Here is a 25520-nt window from a genome sequence, read left to right on the forward strand (position 1 = left end):
ACATTGGTGTTTCAGCATAGACCTGCCCTGAGTGAGCAGTACAGTCCGCCATTATTTCACCGCTGGAGCAGATGTAGATAAGAATGCCTCCTTAGGGACTGAGGGGTTTTGTTTTTGTATGTAAATCAACATAGCAGTCGTCATTTACCCTTGACATCTGACCTGCTTAAGAACCTACAGCAGAGGCGAGTATAACTTTTATGAATCTTTGCAATTCGCCTTTCTTAATAATGTGCTAGTTAGCATGTTTCTCTATGGAAGAGAAGGGCGGGGTGAGCAGGGCTCATTAGCATTTAAAGGGACAAGCACTGAAACTGGTCGCTGTGAACAGATCTGTTTTGACAGAGTAAAAAGAATGTTTTACACAACCACTGAGAATTCTTAACCAAATTGTGTTAAAGACTTCTTATTAAGACACTAAAGAATCATATCACTAAAGAATCATATCAACTTGTGGAAAATGGGCATCCGATGACCCCTTTAAGATTGCATAATGATATGGTTGAAAATAAAATGCTTTTAAATTGCAGGCCAAAAACTAAAAGCATCACCTACTTGCTTTGATGGAAGGAATAAAACTCAGACCCTTTTATGAACCTGGACTATAAAGTGGCTGACTAAGCTTGAAAAAAGTAGGACAACTGTCAACAGAATCCATGCAATAGGTTCCAAGTGCACAGCTCAGATGATTATAAACAGCATCACAAACCTGTGACTCCAGTATGACTCCATCTGATCCCCTTCTACAGGGTTCCTCAAATCTTGTCCTGGAGGGCCAATGCACTGCAGAGTTTAGCTCCAACCTTGATCAAACCCACTTACCTGTGGTATTCTAATGATCCTGAAGACGTTGATCAGCATGCTCAGGTGTTTGATTGGAGTTAGATCTAAAATCCGCAGGAAAGTGGATCTCGTGGGCCAGATTTGAGGATCCCTGCCCTACTAGAACCAAGAAATTACTTTGTGTTTTCAGTTCTTAGACGTAACCTTTTTATTATTTGTACATTCAGCAATTACAGGAGTAAACAAAAAAAATGTTTAAAGAAAACAAAATGTCAGCTTTTATGCTAAAACGATAAAAAAAATTAAAAACCAAATGTGAAAAGATTAAATATGCATCCCATTCTCCATGGCAACCTGCTAACAGCAAAGGTGTGGTAAAAGGCAGACAATACGAGACAAAAAAGGTACAGGGAATGTGAGGAAAACAAGAGGCAAAGTAGTGATCAGGACTTAAATCACACCGAAGGCTTTCAGAGCATCTCTTTCTGATCCCAGCTTCACTTCTTCAGATCTGTCGACACTACACTGAAGGATAAAGTGAATGTCACCAAACCAGGAGGACGTCTTGCAGTCCGACCCATTAATACCAGAAGTCCATTAACACTGTGGTGGGAAATGAACACCAGGAGTCTTAAAGCCCAGTCAAGAGACAACGAGAAGAGTCTACATGGAGACACAGCACCACTGTGGTCCCAGTGTGTGTGTGTGTGTGTGCGCGCACCCGTGTCTTTAAGCAGAGTGTGTGTGCATGTGTGTGTTTTTATAAAGTCTGGGTTGGTCCTCAGGAAGGTAGGCATAGAGCTGTTACAGCACATACAGGAACGGGTCACAAACCGGACAGTTCCAGACTTCCCTTAGTGTCGTCGATCTCTGAGCGGAGGGTCGCTGTGGCTTCGTGACCTCCTGCTCCCGCTTGCACTGTTTCCACCAGGCCTGCGGTATCCCTCCTTCCTTTTATCCCCCTCTCGCTCCCTTTCTCGACCTCGGTCTCGGTCTCTCTCACCTTCCCCTCCCGTGGCCCCGCCGGTCTTCATCCTCTCTCGTCGCTCCTCATCACGTTTTTTATCCTCCTCTTCCATCTCCTTCCTCCTCTTCTCTCTTTCCCTCATGCGCTCGGCACGAGCCGCAGCCCTCTGTGCCGCCTGCAATGCAAAGTGTGATGGGTAATGAGCACTGGCATAACATCATAAAAATAGAATGTTTTCCTTAACAAACATTGCTAATGAGTAACTAAAATGTGCAAAGATACCTACCAGCTCCTCAGTCAGGGGGAGCCAGTATATGCACGGAGCCGCTTTGGTTTTGCGGAAGAGGTCATCCAGCAGTTTAGCAGGTGGATCCTCTAGTTTTTCTAAAAAGACACGCACACAAAATAATAAAAAAAATATCTTTATAAAATATTGTTGACCCCGCACCACAAAACCAGTCATAAGGGTAAATATTTTTAAATTGAGATTTATACATACCGTATTTTCCGGACTATAAGTCACACTTTTTTTCATAGTTTGGCTGGTCCTGCGACTTATAGTCAGGTGCGACTTATTTATCAAAATTAATTTGACATGGACCAAGAGAAATGAACCAAGAGAAAACATTCAGCCGCGACGGTAGCTGTAGTCTACACTGAAAACATAGAGCACCCTCTCGCGGCTGTAGACAGTAATGTTTTCTCTTGGTTCTTGGTTCTAAATAAATGCAACTTATAGTCCTGTGCGACTTATGTTTTTTTTCCTCATCATGACGTATTTTTGGACTGATGCGACTTATACTCGGGTGCGATTTATAGTCCAAAAAATACGGTAATCTGAAAGCTGAATAAATAAGTATTACATCGATGTATGGGTGTTTTCTTTAGTATGGGACATTAGATTTGGCTGAGCTACAACTATTTAAAAGTTGTCCAAATCAAGTCCTTGGTAACGCATATTAATGATAAAAAATTAAGCTGACATACTTCCAGTAGGAAATTTACAAAATATCTTCATTGAACATTATCTTAAGATCTTTATTTTTTGCTATAAAAGAAAAATCAACAATTGTGACCCATACAATGCATTGTTGGCTATTGTGCTACTGCTACAAATATGCACGTACAACTAATGACTGGTTTTATGGTCCATTTATATTTAACATTTAAATAATAAAAAAAACAAATACTATTTAAATATTTTGATAATAATAAATATTTAAATCTATGAAAACAAATTTGAGGGTTCATAAATTATTTGTAACACAAAATATATATATAAAAACGTACATAGACTAACAAATAATAAAATTTAAATGTCAAAAGTAAACAAACAATAGTAATAATAAACTCCTCCACACTACTTTCAGTTTTCTCACCCTTTTTATCCGTTTTCTTCTCTTTGCTCTTTCCCCGTTCTTTGCGCCGCCTTTCGCGATCTCGTGAACGCGATCTTCTGGCCCCAGCTTCCCGCTCCTCTCCAGGTTTGCTGAAGTCTCTCACTTTATCTCGGTCCCATTCCCTCTCTGCACGCGCTCTCTCCCTCCTTTCCATTTCCCTTTCTCGTTCTGCCCACTGATCACGCTCTGGAAGGAGAGGTGGGGGTATTGGACGGCCAGGCCCAGCGGCTGCCGCCCCATGAGGCTCCTCTGTTGGCTTTTCTCCAGCTGGACCCAAACCCCTGTGGAAGTCCAACTGATGGGGATGCAGCAGGGTTGAGATAAAATTAGATTCCATAAAAAATTAAATAAAAACTGAAATCTCAACATTAATCTCCTCCAATTAAATAAAATCCCTACCTCCTCTTGCATGCAGAAATCAACACTGAGGAACTTAGGGTTACTCTGGGGCCACTTAACCCCATGTAGTGCTGTACGAGTGGACATCGCCTCTTCCACACTAGAGTACTGAGGGAAAGTATAGAAAGTCAGAGGGTAAGAAACAAAGACATTTGAAGAAAAAAACAAAGGTTTTTACTGTGAGGTACTTACTGTGACATAACAGTGAGATTTAATCTTATCAATCCAGAAACCTTCCTCCACTACAGTCCCCGTGCGGTTCAACAGCTCCTTCAACTGCCCCAGGGTAAACGGCCTCACCTTAGACACATTACAAAACAAGTCTGTGGTCACTCAACCTGGGACAATAAATCCCTGTGCATGTAGCATCTTTATTTCATCAATGATTTAAGTGTGTATACACATACCAGGTTGCAGACATGGACAATGTTAGACAGCTTGCCACGAGGTGGAGAGGGCTGTTTGGCTGTGCGGACCGGGTCATCAATGGTGATACTCACACCCGACTTCTGCTGGCTAATGGAACGGCGAATGAGTGTGTCACTGGGAGTGACTTTAGGGAGGAAACAAAGCAAGAAAGGAGTGAGAGAGAGCTCACACTAACCTCAATGTCAGAACCTCTATTTAAAACTTAGCTACATTTCACACTTTTGCACAGAAAATCTAAATTTGTTCCTTTCTGTTGCTCACCCGTCTTCATATCAATGTCTCGCCCAGGGGATGATGGCTCCATCTCCATGGAAACCTGAATCGAGCCTTCAATTTTTTCCTCCTGGCTAAGTCTATCCTGCTCTTCACTTCTTTCTTCCTCATCCTCATGTTCACTTCTTTTAGATTCTTTCTGTCCATTCTCTTGAGTGTCAGAGGACACAACCTATTAAGTTTTGGGGGGAGCAATGGATATTTTACCAAACACATGCAAATAATCAAACACACATCTTTGCTTCTAGTAGAGGAATAACATGCACCTGTGTTACAGTTCTTCTAATTTTCAGGTCTTGGTCGCCCCTCTCTCCTCCTTCCTCCTCCCCAGAGAGATGCATCTCCTCTGGATGCAGGTCTAACACAGCCTCCTGACCCAAGGCAGGCTTGATGTCTGGTATTAAAGACTGTAAAGAGTAAGGAATGCATTACGGTACTGTTCATCAGATGACAGAGGACGGGAATAGTGCAATCTTTCTAACTTATTTTTATTTCATATTTGATCTGACCTTCAAAGAGTCTGTGGTGATACTGATGGAGGGTTTCTTGGCAGTGACAGCTGTACTGGAGCCCCATCTCCTCTTCCTGCCAGCGATAGCACTGCTTGCAGCTTCTGCTTCCCCCTCCGAACTCACCACCCCAGGAGATTGTTTGCTGCCTAAAGACAGACAGCATATGGAAATCTTGGAAATCTTGATTTAAAACATCATCTTTTGGATTTCAAACTTAACAGCACTGTCTTAAGACTTAAAAAAATTAAAAGGGCTAGTTCACCCAAAAATTCTGTCTTTAATTACTCTTAGTAACACCTTCGTTCTTCTTCAGAACACAAATTACAATTTTTTTTGGTGAAATCCTAGAGCTTTTTGACCCTCCATAAACCGCAACAGTCCTACCCCATTGAAGGGCTAGAAAGGTACCAAAACATAATATTTTGGAGAGTACCACCATGCACGGACGTGCTTTGATCTCAACGTTACCATCGCATGCGCATGGTGCTGCTGACGTAGAACATGCAGGTGCTGCACCTTGTTTACGTTCAGAGGAAAGCATGCACATTCGTCATGATACTCGCTCCAAAATTATTTTAGTCTCTTTGAGCACAAAATGTATTCTCGTAGCTTCATAAAATTACGGTTGAACCACTGATGTCACATGGACTATTTTAACGATGTCCTTAAGACCTTTTTGGCCTTGAACGTGGTTGTACTCTTGCAATCTATTATGGAGAGTCAGAAAGCTCTCAGATTTCTTAAAAAATATCTTAATTTGTGTTCCAAAGATGAACAAAGGACTTATTGGCTAGGGTGAGTGATTAATGACGCATTTAGCTGTACATGTAAACATTTTGTCATATTAAATTATTTCTGAAGGACCATGTGGACACTGAAGTCTGGGACCATCGCTACTGAAAATTCTGGGCTAACAAATTATTTTAAATTGTAATAATTCACAATATTATTATTTTGATCAAATAAATGCAGCCTTGGTTAGCATAAGATAATTCACAAACACAAAAGAAAAAAAAATTTTTATGTATGACATTACCCCAAATATTTTACTAGTACTGCACAGTGAATGATTTCCCAGAATTTATTACTTAAGGAGAAACAAAGAGATACTCACTGCCGAGAGAAATCCTTCGGGCAGAGAAGGTCTTTGCCGTGGTGCTCTGAAAGAGAACAAACACACCCAAGCCATGGGAAAAGTTGAGATAGTACATATGGAAAGAAAGCACAGGGTTGAGAGTGGGAAAAAATGTGTGTGCATGTTTGAAGGAGATAAAACTGAATGTCAAAGAGACACCAAAATAAAGTGAGCCATCAAGGGAATAGGTAAAGAGATATGAAAGGGAATCTATTAGGAAAGACCACCTCTTCAGTCAGAGTGTGTACACTACACACACACCATGTGTGCGCATGTTCTTCATGTAGGTTAGAATTTGACAATTTTAAAAATCAATTTCTGCTCTGAAGGTGTGGTCTTATCCTCTCCTACACAAAAATATTTTTCTTTACAGGCTTTGCTGCAGTTATCTATCAAATTGAGTGGCCCCTCAAGTTGAAATAGAATTTGAGGCAGTTACTGTAGTGAGGAATTAACAAATAATCTTTTTACATTAGCTCTGCAGTGGCCTTATATACCAGGTAGTCTCTGCAAATATTTGCATTGTCTAGGCAAAACGTTTAAAGTAGAAAATGAAGAATGACTACTTATTTCCCGGTACCATTCACAATGTTCTTCACTGGGTTGGGAATGGCCCAATCACACGTCTGCATGTATTGTATCTAGGCAACAACTGTCCAATCAAAGAAGGCTGGGAAGTTTGGGCACAGATCTGAGAGCAGGCTGGCAGAAGAACTGTTATGTAGAACAATGTGGGTGGAGTTTGAGAGGCTCAGAGTCTCTTTTTTGAAGTCCATCGTATTGGCATTGAAAATGGAACGTGGGAGGAGTCTTTAAAAACAAACTGCTGAGAAACCTTTCAGAAGACTGAGTCACTTCACACTCACGTCAGATGTATTTGTCAAGATGTCCATGTTATTAGGGAGACTGCACAAGGTTTCTGTTTGTTCAGGTTGAATGAAGTCATTTCACTGCTTTCAAGCTGCCACAAAACAACGAAACAGATGAAGTCCATTCTCAAACTATCAGTTAGGTTTGATCATGACAGTCCAGAGAAAAATGAGAAGGCTGTAAAATCCAGCAGAGCCTGTTGTTAGATTACAGTGCAATGGATACAGAGTTCAAAATTTCCTTGGAAATTAAGAAAACACTTCAAGGTTTTTCTGCAGGACAAAGAGAGAAACTAGTCCCATTATCTTTTGAACAACTGGGATAATCACTGGAAATGTCTCTATTAAAACCAAAAAAAAGTCACATTGAACAGTCCTGAAGATGTCCATTTATTTGCTTATGGTTTCAGGTAATCTCACTTCCACCCTTGCTGCCATCTTGAGCCAAACTGACCCTCAGAAAGATGTCACACCCACATTACTCAGACTTTCATTATCAGTCCAATCAACAGGTGCTTCCAGCCAACACCATTGAGGAAACGTGGCCATTGTTGCCTGGTGTGTTGCACTGCAGAGCAGACTCAAGAGTCTATCAGGTAATGCCATGGCGCTGGGAGACAGTGGAACAGATGCTGCAGTAGAAGTAGTTGTATGCAGGTACCAATAAGGGCAATGGAAGAGGCATGAGCACCTTTACAACAAAGCAATCAAGGGGATTTAAACATCAGCCAAAGTGAGAGAGTGCCCCCTGCTGCTTCTGTCTAGGACAGCTTCAGCAAAGGTTAACACAACATCATCTGTGACCACAAAAAGGACAAACAATACATAGAGCTGCTAAATAAGCTTATGTACAAGTAAACATAATTAGTAATGCCTACATGTACCTGTAATAACAATGCATCTTTATTGAAAAATATAGGGGGAAGGATGACCATTTATTAAAAGTTGTTCGCCTCTTTATGTGGAAGATATGTGGCGAATGGTAGAGTTGGGTCAGCCCAGAACTCCTCTGTGCTCTTACCTCCTCACTGCTCTCTGGAACCTTCTCAGGCTCCGCCATTACAGCCTCCTTCACCTCACTACCGAGAAAGACAGGAGCAAAAAGAACGGGGAAAAAAGAGATGAGAATGTAAAAATAATTAGTCACAATTTGCTATAGCCACTGTACACTTTTGGTTGATTATGCACAATGCCTGTACATTATTGGTCAAACCACATAAAAAAATTATGATAATAATAATTTTCAAAAATTAAGAAAACAAAACCTATATATTTTTAGGCCATTTAGAAATTCCAGCCAGGGCATGTCTGTGGGTGGGGGGTAAAACACACACACAGATCCCTTCAGTATCCACTACATCCAAAAAAGAAAAGAAAATTAATTTAAAAAAAGAAGAAAAAAAAATACACATTCCGTGCTGTATTTATAATCTTGCGAATGCAGTTTCACATTGACCTCCAAATAAAAGCTCCAGGCTAACGTTACATGTAGACTGAATGCAGTGCTCATCCCACAGAGTGGAGTGACACGCGTGGCGAAGCGTCACGGTTTCAATCTTACACTCCCTTTCAGATCGTTTACACGGACGACAAAACTAACGTTATAGCGGAATACGAGTCGTTTCAAATAAACTGAGCCCTGATACTAACATATCTCTAGCACATAAAAGACATATGACAGAACCCGCTCCGCCGCATTGTGGGATGCGAGTGCATGAGTGCAGCGCTGAACATCATCGCTCTTTCCTCCCCGTCTAGCATCATAACGCACAGCGAGATCACGCACCTATCAGCGTCTCTCTAATGAATACAAACGAATTCAATGTACACCGTTCGCCCAAAGCTAACGGGCCACCTTGAGCCCAGTGTTATTGGTCAAACGCGCAGTACAGCCATGTTTAGATGAGAGAAAGCGAGGTGCGCGAGACTCACTGCAGCAGGACCCCATTATCACCGGCTAAGAGTCAGCCGCAGTGATTGCCTGTTCGTAATCCACAAAAATCCAATAACGCGTTCTTAAAACGAGCTACATGCAGTTTTTGGGAGGAATTAAACAGCTAAAGACGCTTCTAATGTCTATGTTAGTAGCACAATACTAACTTTTTAAAACGATGTTTCTTCAAGCCGTGTTGTTGTGTTATTTTACATTCGAAAGTCCGGTTCGTTTTAAGTGAATCAATTTGATTTTAAAACAAGCTGATGAAAAATTGGCCGATTCATTTCGCTTTTTATTTTATCTTCAGCTTCGAGGCAAACTATACAAGATGCATAAATTTTAAATAGTGTTTGTTTGGTTTCATTTGTACTATATCCATTGTGCAAAGGTTATGCATTTAATATCTGAAGCGTGGAGAACAGTCGCAGCCATATAACGTACAAAACAGGCAAACCAGCTTGCAATCAATAACACATTAGAAACCTCTGTTTTGGCAATATACAGAACTGTGATGACAGCAATTACAACTGCCATGTCATTTTGCATTACCTCTCACAGCTATTTAGATTTGTTTTATTATTATTAATACGATACATGTAATTGTAGTATTTTCTCCTATCACAGTTTGAGCTAAGTAAACTATTTGTAGCATGTACAGTATTAACACTGGATCTCTGATGCTTCAATGCTGTTAGTTGTAGCATTCAGGAATCTGAAAGAGGTTTAATAAATAAAAAAACTGATTATGTTATATTGCTGTTACACTTGATCAAACTGGCCTCCTTGAAAGTACATTTCAATTAATTCCAAATTATGGGATAAATTTGTTATATGTTTCCTGGGTCCAATAAAATAGACTATAAAAGGACTCAGCCAGCCAAAACTTAATTTCACATTTTACATGAAAAGCTTAAAACTGTCAATCAAATGCTTCCATCTTAACCCACATCATAATAATATAATATAGACAGACCTGGCAGTGTCTTTGTTAGTGTCATCATCTTCAATCTCTGCCTTTCTTCCCCTTGTTACCTTCTCATCTTGTAGTTCAAGGCAGGGTTTCTAAAATGTATAGAAAAAGTAGAGTATATAAAAAATTTTGTTCAGTGTCTTGCACAGACTGAACTTATTAAATACCAATTAAAGTAGGATAAGGTTAATAAATACTGTGATTAGTCAGGGTGTTAGAACCAAATTACATTTTTATAAAAAAAATAAAAATAAAAATGTAATGCATGTTTTTGGCTGCTTGCTTACTTTGGTTTGGATTACTTCCTCTTTGCCCGTGTCTTTTCCCTCCTGCCTTGTGAAGACTCGTTTTTTGCATTGGGCTGTAGGAGGCTTTTCAGCCACAACTTTTTCTGTGGCCTGAGATGAAGACTCTTTCTGTACTTCTTTAGACTGAAGAAGATCGAAGTTATGCTTATAAATTTGGCTATGTAAAAGACAGATGTATTCTGCATGCATAACAGTATGCTATTCAAGAAAAAAGGGAATTATAAACAATAAGTGAATTTGTATCAACCCAAAAGCCTTTTTCAACTCTTTATTTAACATAAAATAGACATGCTTATTATGCAAGTCTATGGGGCAACATGCCCCAAAATGGCCTCAAAGAGTGGATATTTGTTTGTATTCTTTGTGATAATAGAAGCTGCAACATTCCTTTTAATGTATAACCCCCAGTTCAAGTACTTTAGTATAGAATTAACTCTGATTTTGAAGTTTATCTTCTTGTAAAGTTAATAAATTTGAACATTTGATGTAGGGCTGCACCATTTATTGAATGTGATTGTCATGTGCATCTTGCAAGTAAAGCCGATACTATGATTAGTAGTAAATCTACACCACGTGCTTTCAGATGGAGCAGCATTTACTATACAGAGCCATAGTTCATGGACAAGGTTTGCAAAAATGCATTTATAATAGCAGACGATTTAATCGCACATTTATGAAATTAAATCATTCTGCGATTATGAAAGCTGTTTGTGTAGCTTGTCAATAAACTACGGCTTTGTGTAGTAAATGCTGCTCCATCTGAATGAACGTGAAAATACCACATTACCGGTGTGTTGATTAGCACTGCATTATTATATACTTTATTATAATAAAGATTTTAATAAGACAAACTCAGATAAATCATATATTGTCAGTTTTTTTGCTTATTAGCCCCGTTGAATTAATGAAAGCAGTTAAATCTTCTGTTTATTCAACAACCTCTATATAGGCATTTCCTGGTCTTCTTCTGAAAAGAGTATTTGGGGTTTCAACATGAGAGCGCCCTCTGGGTCTCCAAACTCAGTTCTGGAGGGCCAGTGTCTTGCAGAGTTTAGCTCCAACTTGCCTCAACACACCTGCCTGGAGTTTTCTAGCATGCCTAGTAAGACCTTGATTAGTTGGTTTAGGTGTGTTTAACTAGGCTTGGAGCTAAACTCTGTAGGATACTGGCCCTCTAGAACCGAGTTTGGAGACCTCTGCCTTAGGCTACATCCATAAGAAGCCAGAGCTTCCCTATCCAATCTTTTTTTTCCCCCGTTGTCTCAAGAAATATCTGTGTTCACACGAAACAATATAGTATACATGCCAGACCAGTATGTGGTAATGTAATACAGAAATCCATTAAAAATGGAGAAAAAGACTTGCCATAAACATTGTGCGCGGTATACAAACGAACATGAAACAATACATTTATTAATCTTGTGTTAATGTTAGTTGATCAAAAGGCAATAGTTCTGTGTTTGTTCATGTGTTTGTTGCGGTTACGTGACGTAGAAGTGTCTGACTGGGGCAAGACGTGGGGTGATGATATCATCATTTCACAAAATATACCGATTGGCTGTACACACGAAAACGCAAGGGTTTCATTTTCAGATTTATCCACTCTGGTCCCCAGTTTCAACACCAGATCTGTCTGGATGAAATGCCAATCCGATACAAAATTTGTGTGTATACAGCTAAATGCATCTCTGTGTGAATGGGGCCTTAGTTTATGCCCTGTATGCAGGCTCTCTAATCTCTCTTATCTTCTTCTGCCACTTATATTACCACTGAAGTTATTTTTAAGGATCATGTAATTACAGATGAATTCTAACACTAGATTAAAATGACCATGAGCAATGACTCTAAAGTTTAAAGAGAGCAAGAGAGAGTTGAAAAAACGATAAGAAACTCACTCACCTTCCTATCACCTGAAGAGCAATTAATTTTCTCCTCCTCCGATGATGATGATGACGATGAACTGGAGGACCGTGAGGAGGAGGATGAAGACCCAGAATCCGAGTTTGATGAGGAGGACTCACTGGAGGATGATGATTTTCTTCTTTTCTTCTCCACCTGCTTCTTTTCCCTCTCTCTTCCTCTTTTCTTCTCATCTGAAAGAGGTTTCTCCTCATCCTTCTCTCTTCTGAGTGGCTTTTGTTTAGTATCTTTGCTTGCCTCACTATTCTCTGATGTCTCCATCTTTTCCTCTTGTTGTGCATGTTGTTTGGCAGGCACCTCAGGGGTCTTGTTCTCAAGCTCATTGGAAGCTGAAGCAAGGACTGATGTTTGATGAGCCTGGGAGGCATCTTTTCCCTCAGGCTTAGATGCTAATGGAACTGAGGGGGTTTGTGGCATGGGGCTGTCTGAGAAAGTACGAGGTCTCTTCAGCACAGAAGTCGGAGATGAAGTTAGAGAAGTTGTCACAGGAGCATCTCTTAGAAAGCGGGACTTCTTTGAAGACGATTGGGGGGATAGTGGTGTTGCAAGTGTGGGTGACTTTCGTGGGACAGGCTCTGTATATCGAGCATCTTTGCCAGCGCTCTGAAATTCACCAGTCTCACTCTCGTCTGGCTTCTCCATTGGACTCTTCTGAGAAGCAGGTTCGGCCGCTAGATAGGAGAGACCACTGATATCATGACCACGCTTCCCCGGAGGAAGACAGCTTTCTCTTTCTTTCTCATGTTCTTCCTCTTTTTCAATGTTCAAAGCCTTTTCTTTTTCCTCCTGCACTCTTTTTTGCTCCAAATGTCTTTCCCTTTCCTCCAAGGCTCTCTGTTGCTCTTCTTTTAAACCCCTCTCCTGCTCCTCTTTCTCTTTTTCCAAAGTTTGCTCTCGTTCCTCCTCTGCTTTCCTCTGTGCTTCTCTCTCACGCTCAAGAACTTGTTCTTTCTGCAACTGTTCCTCTTCCAAAGCTTTCTCTTTCTCAAGCCTTTCTTGCTCTTGCCTCTTGCGTTTCAGAGCAGCTTCTCTTTCATGTCTTTCTTTTTCAGCCTTCTCTTTCTCCAGCCTTTGCTGTTCTTTTGCCCTTTCCATTTCTTGTCTCTCTTTCTCCAATGCAGCTTCTCTTTCCAGTCTCTCTCTCTCAAAAGCTTGTTCTCTTTCTAGCCTTTCTTTCTCCTGCCTCTCCCTCTCTAGAACTTGTTCTTTTTCTTGCCTCTCTTGTTCTTGTCTTTTCTTCTCAAGCTGCTCTTTCTCCAATCTCTCCCTCTCTAGAGCTTGTTCTCGTTCTTGTCTTTCTTTCTCAAGCCGCTCTTTCTCCAATCTCTCCCTCTCTAGAGCTTGTTTTTGTTCTTGTCTTTCCTTCTCAAGCCGCTCTTTTTCCAATCTCTCCCTCTCTAGAGCCTGTTCTCGTTCTTGTCTTTCCTTCTCAAGCCGCTCTTTTTCCAATCTCTCCCTCTCTAGAGCTTGTTCTCGTTCTTGTCTTTCCTTCTCAAGCCGCTCTTTCTCCAATCTCTCCCTCTCTAGAGCTTGTTCTCGTTCTTGTCTTTCCTTCTCAAGCCGCTCTTTCTCCAATCTCTCCCTCTCTAGAGCTTGTTCTCGTTCTTGTCTTTCCTTCTCAAGCCTCTCTCTCTCCAACCTTTCTCTCTCTAGTGCTTGTTCTCGTTCTAGTCGTTCTTTCTCAAGCCGCTCTCTCTCCAACCTTTCCCTCTCTAGAGCTCGTTCTCGTTCTTTTCTTTCTTTCTCGAGTCTCTCTCTCTCAAGTCTTTCCCTTTCTAAGGCTTTTTCTCGTTCTTGTCTTTCTTTTTCAAGTCTCTCTCTCTCCAATCTTTCCCGCTCTAAAGCTTCCTGCCTCTCTCTTTCCAGTCTCTCCTTTTCTTGCATCTCACGTTCCAGAGCTTGTTTTCTCTCAAGTTGTTCTCTTTCCAATGCTTGTTCTCTTTCAAGCTTCTCCCTCTCTTCCCTCTCCCGCTTTAAGGCCTTTTCTTTCTCTTCCCTTTCTCGCTGTAAAGCTCTCTCCCGTTTTAGAGCTTCTTCTCTTTCCTGTCTTTCCTGTTGCAAAACCCGTGCTCGCTCTTCTTCCAATGCCTTCTCCTTTCCCTCTCTCTCCTTTTCTAGGGCTTTCTGTCTCTCTTGATCTCTTTGCCTTTCCCTCTTTTTGTTTTCTTGCTCCCATAAAAGATGGCCACCCTCATTCTGCTTCATACCATCACTCGCTTCCACTGCCGCGGTTCTAACGACACTAACCGCTTGGTTGGAGATAACTGAACTGGGGTATGACAAAACTGATGCTGCATTAGCTGTGTGGGTAATTGCAGACACAACTCCCTCATGGTGGCTTCTCTGTCCATCCATTCCCTCCCTATCACGCTTTCCTGCACCAGAGAAAGCTCCCTCAGATGCCATCTTTCGTGCCAGTAAGGTCAGTGGGCCTGGTCTGCGTTCTGTGGAATCACCTGCTGGTTCAGGGCTACTGCTACGACTGTCACTACTGGAACTACCAGAGCTCGAAGAGCTAGACATACGCTGCCTAGATGGGGGCTCTCCGGGACTAGGCGGGCTCTGTTTAGGGGTGTCTGGGAGTGGAAAAGAGAGTTCAGGAGGAGGGGATGGGGGAGGAGTGGGCTGTCTGAGCTGCTGTGATAGTAAAGGTATGTGTTGAGGGGGCGGCTGCTGCTGTTGCTGCGAGCCACCAGATCTTTCCCTCACCAGCTGGCTTTTTGGAGGCTGTGCTCGACGACTCCGTTGAGCACTGGCATTCCACTCCTCCTCCTCTTCATCATTGTCATCTCCGCCTTCACTGTCATCATCACTGTCAGCCGCTACATGGCTTGATGTTGGTCCTCTTTCACGAACAACCTGCACCGACAAAGAGGCTATTGCGCCAGGCTGGGCAGGTGCAGAGGGGGACGGCTGCCCAGGCGTTTCTTTTTCTCTGAGCCCTTCACTCTCACTCACATTCACCCCAAATCCCCCAGCCACTGCTGTTCCTCCTTTGTGTTGGTCAACTAAGGAGGGAGCAACACCCTGGTGGAAATATACGTGTTGGACACAGAAGGTTATGTTCATGCCCCAAATAGTTTTTTGATCAGAAGTAAACAATCAGGAGAATGCAAAAAGTATCTAGATAAATGACATTTAGCCTTACCTTGCATTACTAAAAATAAAATACTCATTTTGTGGTCCAACCCAGGACAAACACTGTAGAAGCAGAAGATTGATATTATTTCTAACCTGGTTAGGGGCGTTAGCCTCTGTGTGGTCTTCATGGTCTGTTCCTTAAAAATAAACAAATAGAATATATAAACAATGACAACAGTGTGTGTGTGTGTATATATATATACATTGCTCACACTCCCTCTCTTGTTTACTGTCATTCTGTCTGATTCAGATAGAAGTCGGTCTAATAATCCAACAGAATGGTTAAAAAAGGAATTAATGTATTAAGTAATATAACGATTGCTTATATATTATTAGTAATAGAATGGCAAGCATTATAATACTTTCTTGTTTGCCGTGAGCATTCAGCAAATTACGTTACGCGTTTATATTATAACATAAATCTGTGAATGACTAATGAACATTTAATTTCACAAATCCAGCTGTGAGATCGTGTGAAGTGTGCATATGATCTGCATGATCGCGTACTTTGTCATGTAGAAGTATGTTTATTTTACACATTTTTTAATCCATTGGAAAATTATTTCAAATTTCTTATATATTAATACTAATTATAATAATACAAAATTATGTTGGCTTTATATCGACCCCCCCTGCTTTCCAAGATATCGGCATTGGCTGTCAAAAAAAGCCCACCATTGGTCGACCACTAATATAATTTCATTTAAAAGAATTGATATATATATATATATATATATATATATATATGAACAAAAGTGCTATAATATTTGGTTTGCAAACACTTTAAACAAATAAGGTACTTTACAGCAGTATTCATTTTACATAGTAGCAGTTAAAATATTTCTTGTAAATCTTAACTTATAACTAATGTAATTTAATTAAATATAAAACAAGCTATGTCACAGCCAAGACATTAACATTTTCGTATAAATTTTTTTTTAGTTTGTTATAGAAAAACATATAGTTATGCTCAGTGTCCAGCAGAGATGTTGCGGGGAACAACACTGGATGTTCGAGTAGAGACTCGTATGTGCGGGATGCGGGAAAATAATTAGCTCACACTAGGCAATCTTAACCACTAAAGCCTGGTTCATTTGACTAGTGTGATCAGAAACTTCCTATTTACCATTTATTAAGTCGTGATTACGAGCTCGTTGCATTCTTTTTTTTTTTAAATAACAGTGGACAGTGGTTTGTTAATGCTGATGCTTAGCCTAAATAATCTGATCGGGAGCATTGTAATGTGTGTGTGTGTGTGTGTGTGTGTGTATATATACACACACACACACACACACACACACATTACATTTTACATAAATTATTGGGTAATACAACTTCATTTTTTAAAAACTGAATGTTTAACTAAAATTTCCTTTTTTTATATAAACATGAAAGTAAATTGATGCAGATTTACATTATACCACATGACATCAGGAGTTCAATGCTTTTGTTAATACACGTATTTTAAAATGATAGAAGATACATCACAAAGTATATTCATCATAATCTAACAAAACACTCAATGCTCAAAATCCCTTTGTATAACAACTATGTACTGCAACTGTAAGAAGAATCAACAGAGGGCTAGCTGGCTCATCAAAACAGATTTTTTTTTAACAACAATTTTTATTTGTCAAACATTGTCATCTCTATGTTATGGCTAGAGATACAAAGATGGCACATTAACCAAAAAAATACATGTGTATAGGGTACTTGTAAATTATCAGTGTTTCCATACTTCACCTTTACTACTATTTACATAAGGATGCAGCATCTTTGCTGGTTAACAACATTTCACACATTCAGCATGATACTCACCATCAGTTTCAGCTGCTTCTCGTGCTTCCTTCTCCAAACGCTGCCTCAGAAGCTCTTGCTGTTTGGCCAAGTACTGTTTAATGAAGCTGTTCTGACTCATTTCCTCCCCAATCTAAATAAACACACATGTAATCCAAAATGGTACAGCTGTTTTAGAGCAGTTATGCCATCCAAACAAGAACACACTAGGGCTGTGCGATATGATATATATTGAATGGACAAGATACATTTTCATTATTTGTATGACTGCAGTCTTTACACGCCACCACAGGGCATGATGAAGCGGAGACAGAACCGGGTGGGACAAAACAAGGAGCTTGTTCCTAAAAGAGGGACTACATCTGTAGCATAGACATGCGTTTTTAAGCACTGCAGTTTTAAACAATGGATTTTAACCTGTTGAAACACAAACAACAGAGCTAACTTATACGCGTGCACCATCAAGGTTTCTGTGTCAGAGGAGCACACATTTTGTTACCGCTTTATTGGCTTTGAACGATTACATAAATGCACCTGAATGTCTACAGACATGAACTAGTCAAAGTTAGACTTATAAAGACCTTTAAGACCACCTGATATGAAATTTAAGACCAAACCTATTTTACATATGTATAATGTTATACACTCACCTAAAGGATTATTAGGAACACCATACTAATACTGTGTTTGTCCCCCTTTCACCTTCAGAAATGCCTTAATTCTATGTGGCATTGATTCAACAAGGTGCTGAAAGCATTCTTTAGAAATGTTGGTCCATAGTGATAGGAAAGCATTTTGCAGTTGATGGAGATTTGTGGGATGCACATCCAGGGCATGAAGCTCCTGTTCCACCACAACCCAAAGATGCTCTGTTGGGTTGAGATCTGGTGACTGTGGGGGCCATTTTAGTACAGTGAACTCATTGTCATGTTCAAGAAACCAATTTGAAATGATTCGAGCTTTGTGACATGGTGCTTTATCCTGCTGGAAGTAGCCATCAGAGGATGGGTACATGGTGGTCATAAAGGGATGTAGATGGTCAGAAACAATGCTCAGGTAGGCCGTGGCATTTAAACGATGCCCAATTGGCACTAAGGGGCCTAAAGTGTGCCAAGAAAACATCCCCCACCAGCCATTACACCACCACCACCAGCCTTCACAGTGGTAACAAGGCATGATGAATCCATGTTCTCATTCGGTTTACGCCAAATTGTGACTCTACCATCTGAATGTCTCAACAGAAATCGAGACACCTTTCTTTCCCATTCTGACATTCAGTTTGGAGTTCAGGAGATTGTCTTGACCAGGACCACCCCCCTAAATGCACTGAAGCAACGCCATGTGACTGGTTGTTTAGATAATTGCATTAATGAGAAATTGAACAGGTGTTCCTAATAATCCTTTAGTTGAGTGTATTTAATTTGTTAACTGTAAAAATACATTATGTAGATATATGTGTGTGTGTGTGTGTGTGTGTGTGTGTGTGTGTGTGTGTGTGTGTTTGAGAAACCCTGGACAGCAAAACCAATCTTAAGTTGCTGGGGTATGTTTTTAGCAATAGCCAAAAAAAATTGTATGGGTCAAAATTATACATTTTTCTTTTATGCCAAAAATCATTAGGCTATTAAATAAAGATCATGTTCCATGAAGAGATTTTGTACATTTGCTACTATAAATATATCATAATTTATGTTAAATTTATACTATTCATGTTAAATAGTAATATGCATTGGTAAAAATTCATTTGGACAAATTCAAAGGCGATTTTTTCATTACTTCGATTTTTTTTGCACCCTCAGATTCCAGATTTTCAAATATTGGTATCTGGGCCAAATATTGTCCTATCTTAATAAATCATATATGGAAAAGCTTATTTATTCACCTTTGATAGGATGTATAAATCTCAATACTGAATAATCTCAAGACTGGTTTTGTGGTCCAGGGTCATATATATTATATTATATTATATTATATATATATATATATATATATATATATATATATATATATATATATATGCCTTTGATTTTTTAGGGCCGATATCTAGAAGTTTTCCCCTTCATTTGCATGATAAAATGTCACACTAATAAGTGAATGCACAAAATTTCTAAACTTATCATCATTTATTGAGCACTGACCTGAACCATCTCTCGAATCTTAATTTTGTGCACTATACGGTATTAAAATAAAAAAAATATCCAAAGTTAACCAAACAAATTAATAAACTGACCAAGTATTAAATTATATACATGTCAATCATTTACATAAACGTTTTTGAGCATTTATCAAGTAGATTTTTTCAAGTTTGTTGGAACATGAATGCAAACACAAATATACATTTAAATAAATAGGCCTACAATTTAAAAATATAAAAAATAAATATATAAAAAATAAATAGTAGTGCTGCAAACACACTAGCAACCAGCTACATTTGTGTTTGATATAAATGACACAGAACATCTAAAGTGCATTCTAATTTCAAAATTACATAGCAGTCTGTTCATTATTAAAATAAAGTACAGTCAATCAAACATTTAAAAGGTTACACTGGTCAGTTTAAATAGACCGTAGTATACCGGACCACTCTGCTGTTATGCCAAGGACGTTTTTGCTCACGTGAAGAGGATGATATTTTCCGTCTAGTTTACATAAAAAAAAATATTATAGTTTAACATTCAGATACATTGCGAATATGGAAACATTTGGATATGCGCAGAACGAGACCTGAGCAATAACCTTCAAATACATCTAGGCAAACCCGCGCTCGCTCGTCCTCGTATGGATCGGATCATTTTTCGGATCAGCAAAAAAAAAAAAAAAAAAGGCCAAGACAAATAAACATACGTTTTGTCTTTTTTTTTATTAACATTAAATTATTAAATTAAAATATATGAAATCAACAAAGTGCACATGGCATAATATCTTCTTTCTAACATAATAGCCGGACTACTCATCTTCCAGTCTGCTGTGATGAAGTGAGCAGTTATCGTCACATAGCTCTCCGTCACCCTGGACGTCCACCCGTCTGTCGTGAGCGCAACAGAGGATGCTAGGGATAGTTTATCCACAATTTTTTTTCTTCTCCTGTTCATAAAGATCTGCCACAATCTTTTCACTCTAACCTCTTTCCTTCATCATTATATCTGACAGGGAAGCCAAAATACGCGGGGCATTCAAGCTCCTCCATTCCTCTGCTCGCCATGACCACTGAGTGTGGACTGAACATGCGCAACTTTTTTTTTCAAAAGAGTTTGTCAAGTTTGTGCCGAACCAAAGATATTGATCTGAATGATCAATATGTGATCCGTTGCACCACTACTATAGTGTCATTTGAAAACATTGCAGTTACGTTTTATAATACAACAACGAGCACCACGAAACCATTTAAAGAAGCGCATTCAGTGGTCTCCTCGACGAGAAACAGTCAACAAAGGTGATCTCCAACGTATGGCGCGCTCTCTTCATTTATCAAATGATCATAATCACATCTATTCATTTTACAGTCCTGCTACTAGCATTTTATTCAGACTAAAACCCCTTTAATTTGGATGAGAAAGCTTTTTTACCAAGTGGCTTTTGCACATAATACCGCAGCAGACGCATTTTGCAGCATTAATTGATTGTTAATTTAAACGACGATCAATCATGGAAATTATTGAATATTGGCATCCCTAAATACAAATGAGTTGGATGGAAAAATGGTTTTTGTCTGTATCAAACCATTCTTCCGAACAAATGTCATTCACCGTTCTGGGGCAGCTCCAGGACAGCTGTCTCTCCGAGCGCGGTGCTGTCTGTGAGGGGGGCGGAGTAACGTAGCCCTCAATCACGCTGCAGTGTTTGTAAGAGCTGACAACTTCTCCATCCCATTTACAGAGTGAAATTCTCTGACTCACTTTATCTCCCAGGGCAGTTGTTGAATCTTCCAAAAGTTTTGTCTTGGGGTGCTTCACATGCAGTGGCAGCAGCAGCACTTTCCACCGTGCCAATAACACAGGGCTGCCCGCCGACGTGCCTGACTTTAAATCGGCGCTACAAAACACGGATATCGGCCGATGCCGATATATTAAAAAATTACCAATATCGGCCGAGCGATATATCGGTCGACCTCTGGTATGCATCATATTTCAAGTCAAATTCTTACAGTTGATCAATAGATTCGATTTACACTAAGGCTCCATACCAAACAAATTAAATAATTTACATTGCACAACTACTACTGCAATAAATGATGTTATGAGATTCAGGTTTTAAATAAAATTTTGAATATATAAATAAGACATGTTGGGGAGAAAATACATACATTTAAACATACAAAAGGTGGCAGTAAGTCACTTAATGAGTGAGTCGTTGAGTCATTCAATTAACTGATTCATTCAAAATGCTGAATCATTCAGTAACAAAACACTGCTGCACGCTTTGAGATTAGAAAAAAAAAGAAAGTTGTGACACTTGCCAAGAATGGTAACACATACTCGGAATTGGTGCTCTGCATTTAACCCATCCAAGTGCACACACATTAGTAAGAAGTGAACACACTCCTGGAGCAGTGGGCAGCTAAATATCCACCGCCCGGGGAGCAACTAGGGGTTCAGTGCCTTGCTCAAGGGCACTTTAGCCATGGGTATTGAGGGTGGAAAGGGGGCTGTTCATTCACTCCCTACCACCTACAACTCCTGCCAGCACCGAGACTCGAACCACAGACCTTCGGGTAACTAGTCCATGTCTCTAACCATTAGGCTACAGCTGTTCCATTACGCAACACTCCTGCTGTGATCTTTCTTTGGAACTTGGAACTATTTTAGGAACAAAACAGTCAATATTGTGTCTAAAATGGAAGTATCTTGACTACATGAATACTTAACTACTTGTTTAACTAAAATCAAATTATCATTTGCAATTGTGAGAATATTCATCAATTAGCTAGTAGGGCTGGGTATCGATTCAGATGTTCCAGATTGATTCGATTTAGATTCACAAGCTCTCAAATCGATTCAATTTCGATTCTCGATTCGTTTTTCTATTAGAGCTGTAATCGGGCCTTAAAAGTAAAGCCCGACAGGACACGAGCCCGACAGGTTTCGGCCCGAGCCAGACAAGTACATTTTGATTGACAGCTTTTTAAAAGCCCGAACCCGTTTACGGCCGACATTATTCAAATGTACGCACACATGCAGCTCTTTTGCCTTTTGTCAAGAATTAGTCATTTATCATTTATACATGTTTTAACATAATTTATACATGACTAAAGTAATAAGCCACTTGGAAGTTTCAACAAAGAAATAAAATAAGTCCTCTGTAACATTGTAACATCAAAGAACTCTATAAATAGTCCTAGGTATAGGCTCATTTAGCATATAAATAGGCCAACGCACCAATAAAAACAGGTCTTTCTTAAAAAATTTTATTAAGATAAATACTAAATTAAGATGGGTATTTGGCAAAGAAATTAATTAAGATAAAGGCTCTGCCAGATTTGCTTAGCCATAGCAGCTGACATAATTAAAGAATAATTCCAACATTAGCTTATATAGCCTACTCTGTCTACATTATGCATTTAAGACTCAATTAATATTTAATTATTATTTGAAAAACATTTACTCACCAAGATTAGGTAAGGACTACGTGTATTTGTGGAGGAAAATGATTGAAGTACAAGTCCCGCGGGCCGCACGCACATTACGTCATCAATACAAACCAACCTGATTTATAATATTATAGCCTAAATATTATGATATCTAATCGATTAGATTTATTGAAATAATATTCATTGTAATGGGACGGAAAATACTTAAGACCCATTGAATCTGAATTTAAGACATTTTAAGGACCTGTGGAAACCCTACACACTTATATACGTCATAACCCGTCTTTTGCATGTATCATCATAAACACAGTGATTTAGGTATTAAAAGAGAGTAAACAGCTGAAAAAGAAAAAGCATATGCAACAGTATATTGGATCCAGACTTCTTAACGTCAAAGCTGTCCAATATTCATCCTATCTGCCATTCACATTAATCAAACAACAGAGAAAAAAATCTCTCACTGGTCTTGACTAAATAACTTTTGTAACTTCAATAAGAACATGTTACCGTGATGTAAAATATTCATATTGTGATATAAGATTTTGGTCATATCGCACACCCTAGAACACACAGTAACACACTTATTCCTACTGTAAAACATCACAGCTCGGCTCACCCGGGAGTTAGGTTGCAGGCCAATGTGTTGAGTGGAGGTTTTCTGAAGGTTCTCCAACATAAGAGCCTGTTGCACATGCAAAACAACAGAAACACATACTTCATTATCTACACCAAATACTTAAACATACTTTGCAGAGAATGTAAGTGAAATACCTGGAACTGGACAGCAGACAGTGTTGATTATACTACTTAATTTAACAGATGTTGTAAGAATGAATAGGCATACATATGTGACCATGTACCACAAAACTAATCATAAGGATTTTTTTTTTTATTGAAATTTATACATAATAAGTAATATCCAAAAATACTTAATGATGTATGGTTTGTTAGGATATGACAATATTTGGCTGAGAAACAAATATTTGAATATCTTGAATCTTATAGTGCAAAACAATCAATATTGAGAAAATTGCCTTTAAAGTTGTCCAAATGAAGTTATTTGCAACGCATATTACTAATCAAAAAATTAAGTTTTGATAAATTTACGGTAGGAAATTTACAAAATATCTTCATGGAACATGATCTAATGAATAACCAAAAGATTTTTGGCATAAAAAAAACGATACTTTTCACCCATGCATCGTATTGTTGGCTTTTGATACAAATATACACGTGCTACCTATGACTGGTTTTGCGGTCCAGGGTCAAATATAAAAAGGTATGAATATTATTCATTGATTATTTAATTATCATAATTAAACATACATATGGATTTACTCCTAGTTTCATTATATACAAAATATCATTCATTATATACAAGTGCACTAAATGAGAACCTAATCAAGACAGTGATAGACAGAGATTTGTTTACATCCGTTCAGTAACAGAAAATTCAGCTCAAACTTCAAAGCAGATGCGGCACATCAATCACTCAAATCCTCCCATCGCCGCAAAGCAACCGCGATGCAACTTCAGTGTTTATTTCATCAAAAGAACATGACATTCAAGGGATAAGAGGTGTTTAATCTTTCAAAAACTTTCCTTTTTAGAGACTTTTAGTATGCGCGTCCCCGATTCATAACCCCCACTCCACTAACACGTTATCCACTAACAAAGCGCGAGCCCTCCAACAACTTAAAAAACCCTCTCAGTTGCCATCCATCCAGAGACTTGTAAACACAACCTCTCGAACCCTCCACGACGTCTGCGCTCTCCCAAAACTCACATGCATGGAAAATAAAAGGCGCTTTTGCACGCCACACACCCACTTAACTTACACACAAACAGGCAACAACAGGGGACATGATGACACACTACACACTGGATGAGCACCCCAGCTAGTGCGAGCTAGCAGCTAGCGAGAGACCACCGACGCTCGGCCTCCTAATCACGGTCCTCGGACTCTGCGGAGCCGAGAAACCTGCAACTCCCACTCACCCCTTTGAGCCTCTTGATGAGAGCATTCTTCTGTCCGCTTTTCGGAAGCCCTCTCTCTTCCAATGCCGCCTTCAAATCCGCTACCCGGAGCGAATGGAGCGGCCTCCCGTCCAGCGTAACGTCTTCGAGGTCCGCCATCTTGATTCCCTTCGCTCGTTCTGTAGCTCGCGCAGACCGCAACGCCTTCGTCACCGACGTCAGCGCGCTTCCGGAAAAGGCGGAGTGGAAGGACAGAGAGTTAATCAATGGTTATTTTATATATATATATATATATATATATATATATATATATATATATATATATATATATATATATATATATATATATATATATATATATATATATATATGTAGGTGCTGGTCATATAATTAGAATGTCATCAAAAAGTTGATTTAGTTAACTTATTCCATTCAAAAATTTAAACTTGTATTATAATTCATTACACACAGATATATTTCAAATGTTTATTTCTTTTAATTTTGATGATTATAACTGACAACTAAGGAAAATCCTAAATTCAGTATCTCAGAAACTTTTAATATTTCTTAAGACCAATACAAAGAAATGATTTTTTTTAAATCTTGGCCAACTGAAAAGTATGAACATGAAAAGTATGAGCATGTACAGCACTCAGTTGGGGATCCTTTCACCTGAATTACTGCAGCAATGCAGTGTGGCATGGAGTCGATCAGTCTGTGGCACTGCTCAGGTGTTATGAGAGCCCAGGTTGCTCTGATAACCTTCAGCTCTTCTGCATTGTTGGGTCTGACATATTGTTTCTTCCTCTTCACGATACTCCATAGATTTTCTATGGGGTTAAGGTCAGGCGAGTTTGTTGGCCAATTAAGAACAGGGATAGCATGGTCCTTAAACCAGGTACTAGCTTTGGCACTGTGTACAGGTGCCAAGTCCTTTTGGAGAATGAAATCTGCATCTCCATATAGTTGGTCAGCAGCAGGAAGCATGAAGTGCTCTAAAACTTCCTGGTATACGGCTGCGTTGACCTTAGACCTCTTTACACTGGACCTCAAGCAATGTGGATTGTGTGCCTCTCCTTTCTTCCTCCAGACTCTGGGATCCAACTTTGGACCACTC

The 25520-nt window shown here is 39.4% G+C and overlaps 1 protein-coding gene across 1 annotated transcript; it reads right to left on the bottom strand.

Moving 5' to 3' along the window:
- Positions 1–1549: 1549 nt before the first annotated feature.
- Positions 1550–24626, bottom strand: LOC127950593 (apoptotic chromatin condensation inducer in the nucleus). The gene is made up of 18 exons (XM_052547739.1): positions 24425–24626; positions 23043–23108; positions 16861–16972; positions 15136–15179; positions 11881–14928; positions 9961–10104; positions 9677–9765; positions 7789–7846; positions 5878–5923; positions 4761–4909; positions 4518–4658; positions 4240–4423; positions 3957–4102; positions 3742–3849; positions 3550–3657; positions 3130–3445; positions 2037–2134; positions 1550–1925 (listed from the first exon to the last, which is right to left on the bottom strand). The coding sequence occupies exons 1-18, from the start codon at positions 24560–24562 to the stop codon at positions 1638–1640; spliced, it is 5283 nt and encodes a 1760-aa protein (XP_052403699.1). The 5' UTR covers positions 24563–24626; the 3' UTR covers positions 1550–1637.
- Positions 24627–25520: the final 894 nt, after the last annotated feature.

This window comes from Carassius gibelio, chromosome B2 (assembly GCF_023724105.1).
Source record: "Carassius gibelio isolate Cgi1373 ecotype wild population from Czech Republic chromosome B2, carGib1.2-hapl.c, whole genome shotgun sequence".
Taxonomy (NCBI): Eukaryota; Metazoa; Chordata; class Actinopteri; order Cypriniformes; family Cyprinidae; genus Carassius; species Carassius gibelio.

Coding starts and splice junctions, on each gene's coding strand:
- LOC127950593 (XM_052547739.1), bottom strand. CDS start 24,562: ATGGCGGACCTCGAAGACGTTACGCTGGACGGGAGGCCGCTCCATTCG. Junction 4,659..4,760: donor TCACCACAGACTCTTTGAAG/GTCAGATCAAAT, acceptor TACTCTTTACAG/TCTTTAATACCAGACATCAA. Junction 4,424..4,517: donor TTAGAAGAACTGTAACACAG/GTGCATGTTATT, acceptor AAAACTTAATAG/GTTGTGTCCTCTGACACTCA.